General features: G+C 47.1%; 1 protein-coding gene across 1 annotated transcript in view; it reads right to left on the bottom strand.

Annotated features, from left to right (window-relative positions):
• Positions 1-11,084, bottom strand: part of NCOA2 (nuclear receptor coactivator 2) — a 244,333-nt gene that overhangs the window by 39,488 nt on the left and 193,761 nt on the right. Inside the window, exon 11 of the mRNA XM_014961149.1 lies at positions 8,522-9,791. Within this exon, the coding sequence (XP_014816635.1) occupies positions 8,522-9,791 (1,270 nt within the window). The remainder of the gene's footprint in view (positions 1-8,521; positions 9,792-11,084) is intronic.

The raw sequence follows: 11,084 nt of genomic DNA, 5'->3' as shown, positions 1-11,084 counted from the left end.
TTCTTTGCTGTGAGGGTGGTGAGACCCTGGAAGAGGATGCCCAGAGAAGCTGTGGCTGCCCCATCCCTGGAGGGGTTCAAGGCCAGGCTGGATGGGGCTTGGAGCAACCTGGTCTGGTGGGAGGTGTCCCTGCCCAGGGCAGGGGGTTGGAACTGGATGATCTTGAAGGTCCCTTCCAACCCAAACCATTCTATGAATTAAATGTGATTGTGAGAAGCGTAAATCATCATGAAGGCATGTGAGGAGCAGATTCAAAAAAGTGCTCTGAGAGAAACCTGAGCCACGTCTACAGGAGCAACATTTTGGGCACTGGGAGATCTGGTACAAGACGACTGCAAAAGGCAGTGGAGGAGACCGATGTAGGGTATCATAAATTACTGAAGGATGATTCAGTACTCTTTGGGGGAATGAAGACATATGGCCTTCATTAGACATCATATTTGAGACAACAGTGAAGGGAAGTTTTATATGTTGCAGGGGTTTTTTTGTTGGTTTTGTGCTGGACTTTGTGTCTTTTTTTCTTCCCTTTTTTAAATTTATTTTTAACATTCTGGCTACTGCAATTCCTCGCTTAGAATCAGATGTAAAAAACCCCAAAACAAACCCAAACCAAAGCCAGAGAAGAACATATTGATCCAAACGTGTCAGAGAACTGCACTCCCCACGATACTTTTAATTGCTCTCAGGGAAGTGGTGAAGAAAGGCCAAATACAACAGATAGATTTTAACAACACAAATATCTAACTGTCCTTTTTTTTTTTTTTTCTTTCTTAACATAATCAATACCAAATATTTAATCTTTATTTTTTGATGGCTGCAAAAGCTCTAGATTTAGAATTAACACCAAGCCATGATGGCAGCCTAAGTCTTTCCAGACCCACCCTCAAATGCCACCATGTGCAGAAACCACCGTTAAAATATTTGCTTGGTTAGATTCATGGGATTTTTTTTCTTTTATTTATATTCTATATTTATTTTGTTAATGGTCTAGATTGAACTTTATGTAAAGAGAAGGCACACCCTAACCTCCCTGTAAAACAATTATTTGTCGTGAATTAAAAAAAAAATCATCTGCCTGATAAAGTGCTAAAGCATCACAAGAAAGTTCTGGTGCACATATTTTCACTATCTTTAAGCAACGCAATTGCAACAATCTCCACAGAGCTTGGACACTAAGTGCCAGAAAACATAAGACAAACTGTGCTTAGAAATATTTTTGCATCTGAAAAAGTAGCTGCTTTCGAGGTACTTATCACAGTTACGTAGAGAAAGGCAGATTAAAGTGTTAATTGCTTACAGAATCTTTGCAGCTCTGCTGAAAGGCAGCTGCACCTCAACAGCAAGTTTGGTTTCCAGAAGTTGCCAGGTCAAAGTCTGGCTTCCACGGATTGTAAAGGGCTGGATAAGATTTAAAACTCTCTGGAGATCTCTTTTTTCCACCATGGACAATGCCCACGGCTTGTGCTGAGACCCTGTGTTCCAAAATTCATACATTTCCTTAATGACCACCTATGACAGAGGCATCTATGACTTTCTCCCTACACCAGGATGTCTTTTGGTGGGGACACAACTTGAAACTCCCTGCCTTATAGAAACCCCAAATTAGCTCATTAGCTACCTCCATAGCACAGGCAAAACATTTCACAGAATCACGGAATGATACGGGGTTGGAAGGCATCTCTGGAGATCATCTAGCCCCAAATTTGGCCAATAAAAGATAAACAAAATTAAATCCCGTCTCCAAACTGGCCATAAACTGAAGGAAATCAGGAAAAGTAAATCACAGGTGGAATCAATACAGTCTTTCTCTTCCTGGTAACTGCAGTAAACATACAATTGGCTAGAAATCCTGTTATCAAGTTAATCTCCTCCTAACTTCTGGAAACCAAACTCTAATTGAAAGACATTCAGAAAATAGAATCCCCATTCTAAGGTTTTGATAGAATTTCAAGAAGAAACCAACGTCCTTCATTAACTTAATGGATTCTGGGCATCAAGAAATAGGTTTCTGGAAGATGAGGGACGTGTGTAAAGAAAATATTTTAGTATTGAGAAGATACTTGCTTCTCCATAAAGCAAGAGGACAGCAGAGTTGATAAAGTGTGTGAGGAACACCAGAACAGTTCCTGAGTTTTAGGATGAAAAGGTACATGTTTAAGATGATCTCTAGAACAGCACTAGTGGAGGCTGCAAAGTCCCTGTCAGAGGAGTAAGATGATCTCTAGAACAGCACTAGTGGAGACTGTGGCATTGCAAAGTTCCTGTCAGAGGAAAAAAGGATTTATCTGTCCTGTAGTCACCCCCTAAAGGGTCTCCAGGAGAGATGGGGAGGGACTCTGGATCAGGAAGGGGAGCCATAGGATGAGGGGGAAGGGTTTTAAACTGAAAGAGGGGAGATTGAGATGAGATCTCAGGAAGAAATTCTTTGCTGTGAGGGTGGTGAGACACTGGCCCAGGTTGCCCAGAGAAGCTGTGGCTGCCCCATCCCTGGAGGGGTTCAAGGCCAGGCTGGATGGGGCTTGGAGCAACCTGGTCTGGTGGGAGGTGTCCCTGCCCAGGGCAGGGGGGTGGGAACTGGATGATCTTGAAGGTCCCTTCCAACCCAAACCATTCTATGATTTTATTGAACACTACACCAAGTACTTTCTCAGAGAACAAGCTACTTCAAATTTCTACATTTTGATGTCTCCATCTGTATCTGTATCTAATAATCCATACCCAATTTTACAGAAGAGTTTGGAATGCGAAACGATAAAGCTAAATAAAGCATTTCTTTAGCAAGGCAATCCCTAACGTTGTCAGGCTATGACATTTCTCTGACATAACCCTACACTTTCACTCTCCTTCCCCCAAGATCTTTGCTGGTCCTTGTCACACCTGGCCATCTGCTGACCAGTAACCCAACTAGCCAGAAGCACCTGGGGGGTTTGAGAGCCAGCAGAAGGGTGGTGGGATGAAGTCCCACCACGGCAGCTCCATGGTAGCTGGTGGGCCAGCAAGGGAAAAGTAGGCTTACTGCTGAGGGATGCCCTGGAAAACAAATCTGGAGCAAATGGGGACTCGTGTTTCCACCTCCTTCCCTTTTTCCTAGCGGAGAACGATACGAGGACTCGCGATGCTCGAGACCAACGGTGTCAGTGCTGTCGGAAAAACTCCTCTGAGCCTCCCCAATAGGTCCCTCCTTCATCCTCTTCCCCCAACAGCTGCCTTAACTGGAAGAGCAATCAGCCTAATAGGGCTCGATAACCATCGTCCCCACCAAGGAAAGGGGAAAAAAAAAAAAAAAAAAAAGGTAAGGCAGCACTGGAAATATTCTCTGCTATTTGAGAAAGGCTTCCTGTCAGTCGCCGCTCTCTGCAGAAGTGTATGTTTAAACACACTACCTAGAAAACTGCTATTTTTAGGAGGCTGGTGCACTTCAAAGCATTTCCTGCCCAGAAAGTCACACCAAAAGTAAAAGGAGAAAACGTAATGGCTCTGCTGCCACCCCGATCCCCCTCGCAGGGGCCGCCCCGCCGCACTTTCCAGAGAAACTGCACCCTCCGGTGACTAATTACTTAAAAATACAGCATTCCTCAGGGAGGAGAAGTTTTAAATAAACCTGCAAAATAGGTAACACAAGCACGCGGCTAATTTTTACATACGGGAGGAAAAAGGTCGGGGGGTGTGGAGGGGGGAAAGGATGCAGGAGGATGGAAGAATTTAGCACAAGAATCTGTGTTCTAGTCTTGTACTAAATAGTTCCAGCTTTGATCTAAATTTAGGCAACGAGCACTTCCTGTGGGAGACCGTCTTCCAAAGCTGAAGAGTTTTTGATGCTAAATATTTGCAGTGATTTTATAATTGGGGTAAAGTGGTTATTTGTTTTAAGGCCCGGCCTTCAGCTAGATAAACGCTTACATTATTTTATATTCCCCACCATTTCCTCTCCTACTCCACGTTGGACTTCTGTTTATTCAGTTCCAGGTTCCACTGCATTTTAAGTAGGTTTTAAAACTCTTTATTTACAACCAAAGGGAGCAACAAAAGCCCTTCTGTCATTACCCAGCAGCCTTCCATCACAGCTGTGGGACTGGCTTCTCCGTACCTCGGCACTGCGGAAGCCCAAGCCCTTCAGCCCATACCACTTCATCGAGACTCCTGCACCGCTCCGTGGTCTTCTGAAGAGACCCAACTCTCAGCCCTTCCTGTACCTCCAGTTCCTCTCTCCTGGGACACAATCCCCACCTTCAGAATTTAAGAAAAGGCAATACACACAGAATAATAGAATGGTTTGGGTTGGAAGGGACCTTAAAGATCATGGAGTTCCAACCCCCTGCCCTGGGCAGGGACACCTCCCACCAGACCAGGTTGCTCCAAGCCCCATCCAGCCTGGCCTTGAACCCCTCCAGGGATGGGGCAGCCACAGCTTCTCTGGGCAACCTGGGCCAGGCTCTCACCATCCTCACAGCAAAGAATTTCTTCCTGAGATCTCATCTCAATCTCCCCTCTTTCAGTTTAAAACCCTTCCCCCTCGTCCTATGGCTCCCCTCCCTGATCCAGAGTCCCTCCCCATCTCTCCTGGAGCCCCGTGAGGGACTGGAAGGGGCTCTAAGGTCTCCCCAGAGCCTTCTCTTCTCCAGGCTGAACAACCCCAACTCTCTCAGCCTGTCCTCACAGCAGAGGGGCTCTAGCCCTCTGAGCATCTCCGTGGCCTCCTCTGGCCCCGCTCCAACAGGTCCATGTCCTTCCTGTGCTGAGGACTCCAGAGCTGGACACAGAGCTCCAGGTGGTGTCTCCCCAGAGCGGAGCAGAGGGGCAGAATCCCCCCCTGGCCCTGCTGGCCACGCTGCTGGGGATGCAGCCCAGGATGGGGTGGCTTTCTGGGCTGCCAGGACATGTTGACAGCGAGGGGCAGAATCCCCCCCTGGCCCTGCTGGCCACGCTGCTGGGGATGCAGCCCAGGATGGGGGTGGCTCTCTGGGCTGCCAGCGCACGTTGACAGCTTATGTTGAGCTTCTCATCTGCCCATCCGTACTTGGTACTCCAACCCCCTCAACCCCAACACCACATCTAAATGGTTCTTAAACACAGCCAGGGATGGTGACTCAACCACCTCCCTGGGCAGCCTATTCCAATGCCCTACCACTCTCTCTCTGAAGAATTGTTTCCTAGCTTCTCATCTGCCCATCCATAGTCGGTACTCCAACCCCCTCACACCCCTCCCTTGACCTCAGAAACATGAAAGCTAAAAATAAAAAATGAACAGACTATTCACTTTTCAAAGTTCATAATACTGGGGACCTGATTTTCAAATGCTTGAGGTTGGCAACGCTTGTAGACACTGAAGTCTCTTTCTTCCAGGTGAGTCTTATAGCTACGTGTTTACATTTAGGGTGAGACACAACTTGCCTATCTTTAGTCATGAAAAAGTAAGGCAGCCAGTTTAAACTAGTCATCTGGGCCACCACTAGTCAACGGGAACATCACTGGAGAGCAGCCTCCCTCCCTAGTTAGGCACACATTAAGATAAGATAAAACAAATCCCGGAGTATTTTTCCACCAATGATAAAAGGAGCCCATAGGACTACTACTAGACAGACACCTTCTAGATGGAACAAAACCCACTCTCAGTGAGCTCCCAAGTTAAGCTGTTTCTTTTCTACTCCACAGAGATCATCAAAGAGGAAATTTAAATTCTTTTAGAAATTTCATTTCTGGGACTAAACCATCTGAAGGCCATGATTTTGATCTACATAGAGAGGACATTTTCTTTTTTTTTGGTGATTACCAAATTCTACATTCTTGTCTGGTATCAAATACTGAGCGCTGAAGGATCTCTGCCTTCAATCCAGGTGGAGGATCTGAACTAGGAATTGCAATCTATTAGCTATTTTTAGAATAGTTTATTCTTGCCAGTTTAGCTGTGAATTTCTTTACCTCTGTGTTTTTCTAGCCTAACAAAGCCTAAGTTCCCACAGAGAATCCAAGCCCTCCCTCTACAGGCACTACGAAATAGCAGCTCTATTCAGAACTGAACCAACATCCAGGCTGGAGGAGAAATCCCTGCAGAAATTAGTATAATCTGGCTCAGTTTCCCCCTAAAGCACAGGAAGGGCTGAAAAACCACAATTGCTCCTACATAATGGCAATAGCTGTCAAATAGTGTTGAAAGAGGAGAAGTGAAGTAACCTTAGGAGACGCCTGGATAACGGGGATGTTAATAAAGCTGCATCCACACTCTAGCAGCGTGTTTGGCCTCTCTGTTTTGTGGTTATAACCACTGTTGAAAGAACTGTCTACTGGTTAGAGACTGCTCAAAGGGCAAAGGGAAAAATCAAAATCCAATGGTGTGACCTCGGGCTGAGAAAATATTGTCTATCCCTCCTCCTTGTAAATAGAAAATACATTAAAAAGTATTTATATACACACAATAACAAAAAATACAATAGATTCCCCAAAATAAATGAGCTCAAACCCAGTCCACATGTTAAAAAAACACAATATTTGAAAAGTGAAAGATACGTTTGTGAATTAGAGTCATGAAGGTTTGCACAGTGTAGGATCTGATCATGATTTACAAACTAAGGCTTCACGCCCAGGGCACTGCCTTGGGATTAATGAGCAGCTGGGAGAGTTGATAGTGTAGGACAAAGCTAAGGATCATTAACTCCAGCTAGTTATAAACTCCCCAGAAAATGCCTTATACTGAAATTGATATTGTAATTACCCATTTTATAAATAAAATGAGCAGTAGTATCGAAGTAGCAAATTGCTTTCGCTGCGTCCCTTTTTCTTGCAGAGCTCTGAAAACTGGCACATTCTGGGGGATGTGAACCTGGTGCTTTTTGAAAGTGAATTCTGCGTGGAAGCCAGTGAGATGGCACTTTTTAGCGTAGGTCCTAACAACAGTTATTAGTATTTTGGGCAGCAGAGCAACAAGCAATCTTGCACAGAATGCCAAGAAAACCCAAATGCCAAATTCAACGCAGATAACCTTGCAGAGGGAGACCTGATCTCTGCACTGAACAACTCCACTTGGGGTCGAATATCAAAAATTTTAAGCAAAAAATACCAAACAACAACCACCTCCCCAGTTGGCACAGAAACAAGGGAGGTCTATATGCCTTGAGCTTTATCTGCAGATCAAGCATCGGGCAAAGACCAGTAAAGCAAAGTTGGTACCAGTCCTTTCAAACAACTCCTGTCCTTGAGCATGAAACTGCTTTACACAGGACCAAGGAAGATGCTCCGAGGGCTGGAGCCCCTCTGCTGTGAGGACAGGCTGAGAGAGTTGGGGGGGTTCAGCCTGGAGAAGAGAAGGCTCCAGGGAGACCTTAGAGCCCCTTCCAGTCCCTAAAGGAGCTCCAGGAGAGATGGGGAGGGACTCTGGATCAGGGAGGGAAGCCACAGGATGAGGGGCAATGGTTTTAAACTAGAGCAGGGTAGGTTTAAATTAGACATTAGGAAGAAGCTCCTCATGAGGGTGGTGAGACACTGGAACAGGTGAGACACTGGAGAGGTGATGGAGGCCCCATCCCTGGAGACATTCAAGGTCAGGCTTGATGAGGCTCTGAGCAGCCTGATCTAGCTCAAGATGTCACTGCTCGTTGCAAGGGGGTTGGACTAGATGACCTTAAAGGGCCCCTTCCAACCCAACACATTCTCTGATCATAGAATCATAGAACGGTTTGGGTTGGAAGGGACCTCAAAGATCATCGAGTTCCAACCCCCCTGCCCTGGGCAGGGACACCTCCCACCAGACCAGGTTGCTCCAAGCCCCATCCAGCCTGGCCTTGAACCCCTCCAGGGATGGGGCAGCCACAACTTCCCTGGGCAACCTGTTCCAGTGTCTCACCACCCTCATAGTAAAAAAGTTCTTCCTGAGATCTAATCTGAATCTTTTTTCTTCCAATTTAAAACCGTTTCCCCTTGTCCTATCATTACCATTCCTGGCAAAGGGTCCTTCTGCAGCTCTTCTGTACGCACCCTTCAGGTATTGAAAGGCCGCTATAAGGTCTCCCCAGAGCCTTCTCTTCTCCAGGCTGAACAATCCCAGCTCCCTCAGCCTGTCTTCATAGGAGAGGTGCTCCAACCCTCTGATCCTACGATTCTACATGGGAGAGGCCTAGCTGCTACGCTGGGCTAGGCCAAGAGCGCATCTCACCCACAGCAGCTCAACAACAGCCTAGGAAAAGCTGTAAATAGTAAATAAACTCTCATTAACCAAGCTCAACAACAGCCTAGGAAAAGCTGTAAATAAGCTCTCATTAACCAACAGTTAGGAGTATTATCTCTTTGACTCTGCTGGGAAAGGTTCCCCAGTGTTCAGTCCCTGCGTTCTCCCATCTCCTCCCAGGCAGGGTCTGGTCTTTTAGACAGAGCGATGACCACAACTTAGTAACGCCAACTGGAAAACTGAGTGAAGACTGCATTTCAGAAGACAGGGAAATAGCCTCCTGAAGGGTCAAGAAATTAGATCAGAGGGCAGAAATGCAGGCCTAGAACATCTCATTCACACGTGACGCAAAGATTTGCTTACCTGTTCGTTAGGCTCAAAGCTTATCTCTTCTTTTTCTGGCCTCATAGCTATCAACTTTGTGCTACCGGAAGGGTCTGTCTTACTGTCCAACCGCTCCAGTTTTGGGGGTATGTCTGGTAAACCAATATCTTTAGTATCATCTTTATCTAGCAAGTAGCGAAGTAGTGCATTATTATTCTTCTTAGGACTCGCTGGCTCCTGTTTAACAGTCACCTCTGAACCGGGAGCTGTGCTACTGGACTCCTGGTTCAGTTCTTTGCCTGTGGCCTCGGCCGTGAGCTTGGCCAAATCTACAGGAGAACTACTGTCCTGCAATAGTCTGTGCAAAATTTTATGCTTCTCCTTGAGCGAGGTTCCGTGTGCTGAACCAGACCCAGGCAACCCTCCCGCGGAGTCCTTGCTAACGTCTCCCAAAGTACTGGACAAAGGCGAAGGCTCCATCTGATCCGATTTGGTGGTCAGCAACTGTAATAGCTTTGTCTGGCTTTTTCCATCGTGCAGTTTATTCTGTCCATCGGGCCTCTCGCCGCTGACGACCGGTGGCAGGTTGCTCTCGCTGTTGTCTTTCTGTTCTCCTGAATGGCAGCTGCCCTCTGCTTGTCCAGTTGTACCTTCCGATTGCTCCCCGTAGAGTCCAAAGCAGTCTTTAGAGTCCAGGCTTCCCATCTTGCTCAGCTGGGGAGGATTCATATTCACAGGGGAATTTTGCAAATTTCCCATTTTTAGGTCAGGTGAAGCCAACGACGATCCTAGAGAAACGCCGTGGCCCTCGCTGAGGGCCTGAAGGGCGTTCAGGGAACTGTTGGTGTAGTTATGGCTATTTCCTGTGCTGCTGCAGACTCCCACGGGCGAATGCAAGCTTCCTGCAGGGGAGAACTGGCTGGGTGGGATGCGAGGGCTTCCTGCCACTCCAGGGCTCACACGATGCCTCGGGGAAAGCATAGAGTTTGGCTGCCCCGGGTTCATGCCGGGGCTGCTTTGTGAGGGGCTATTCATTTTTAGTGCATAGTTACTACCCTGAGGAGTGGATGCTTGGATGCTCGAGACATGGTTCATTCCCCCTGAACCACCGAACCTGCCTGCTGGCATGCCCATTTGTTCCTTTGGGCCATTTATGGCAAAATTTATATTGCTACTGATGGTCATATCCTGACCTGGGTTCCCACTGCACATGGCCTGATGGGCAGGGCTGCTGGAGCTGATCGGGTTCAGGATCTTCCCCATCCCTTGTCCAGTCAAATCCTGATTCATTCCGCAGACGTTCTGCTCTCTACGAGGGCAAGGGGAAGAAAAACAAGGCGTGAGCTAAAATGACAGCGGCCGACTCGCCATTGCATTGCAGAAAAAAGAAGCAAAACCCTTTAAAATAACACAACAAACCTACAACTAAAAACAAATTGACCATTTGACAAAAGCGACGTGCAACTCTTGACATGGCTGCACGTTAACAGTAGGGTTTTTCAGTACCTTATTAACAAATCAGCGGAAGAGAGGGAAAACAAAATTACACCTCATTTAAATGACAGTCATCAGAAATGCAGGGAGGTTACAGCTTCAGACTCTCTCCCCTTTCATGTATATCCCCAGTCCAGTTCTGGGCTCCCCAGTTCAAGAGGGACAGGGAACTACTGGAAAGAGTCCAGCGTAGGGCTACAAAGATGATTCAAGGACTGGAGCATCTCCCTTATGAGGAGAGACTGAGAGAGCTGGGACTCTTTAGTCTGGAGAAGAGACCTTAGTAATGCCTACAAGTATCTCAAGGGCGGGCTGAGGGAGGAGGGAACCAGACTCTTTTCAGTAGTTGCCAGTGAGAGGATGAGGGGCAACGGGCACAAGTTGGAACATCAAGGGTTCCACTTGAATATGAGGAAGAACTTTTTCACGGTGAGGGTGACAGAGCCCTGGAACAGGCTGCCCAGGGAGGGTGTGGAGTCCCCTTCTTTGGAGATCTTCAAGCCCCGCCTGGATGCTCCTGAGTAACATGCTCTGACAAGCTCTGGGTGGTCCTGCTTCAGCAGGGGAGTTGGACTAGATGATCTCTATGGTCCCTTCCAACTCTAAAAATTCAGTGGAATTCAGTGAAATCCCCTCTCTACAATTTGGCAAGAGCCAGAACGGACAGAAATCTCATCTGAAATGCACAACCCAAACAGATGCATGTTTTACAGGCCAGCTGTGGACAGCTGTTTGCCTGAGTTTTGAATTTCTAGGGGTCAGCCCCACTGCAAGGCTGGGGAGGGCTATTTGCCCACCCAGTTCATAGCAAGAAGAAAGTTGAACAAGTCCCATTTCTGGACTGCTGGAGCACTGCAGTGCTGCTCCAAACCAAACTGCCAGCCAAGGGAACTACTGGATCCTGCTCCAGGATGGGAAGAGGCTGCAGCAATCCAGTCCTGCACGAGCGTTTAGGAAAAGAAGGGAAAAAAGAACCCACCCCCACTCCTCAAGAGCTGAAGCTCATATTTTAGAGATGTAGGCTGTAAGAGGGAAGAAACAGAACAGAGACACACACAGAGAAAAACCTCCTGTGAGAGCACCTGAAGGTCATTTCTCTTTTCTTCAG

This window comes from Calidris pugnax, unplaced genomic scaffold (assembly GCF_001431845.1).
Source record: "Calidris pugnax isolate Ruff unplaced genomic scaffold, ASM143184v1 scaffold331, whole genome shotgun sequence".
Classification (NCBI taxonomy): Eukaryota; Metazoa; Chordata; class Aves; order Charadriiformes; family Scolopacidae; genus Calidris; species Calidris pugnax.
The sequence above is the reverse complement of the archived record's forward strand: the minus strand, read 5'-3'. Positions and strand labels throughout refer to the sequence as shown.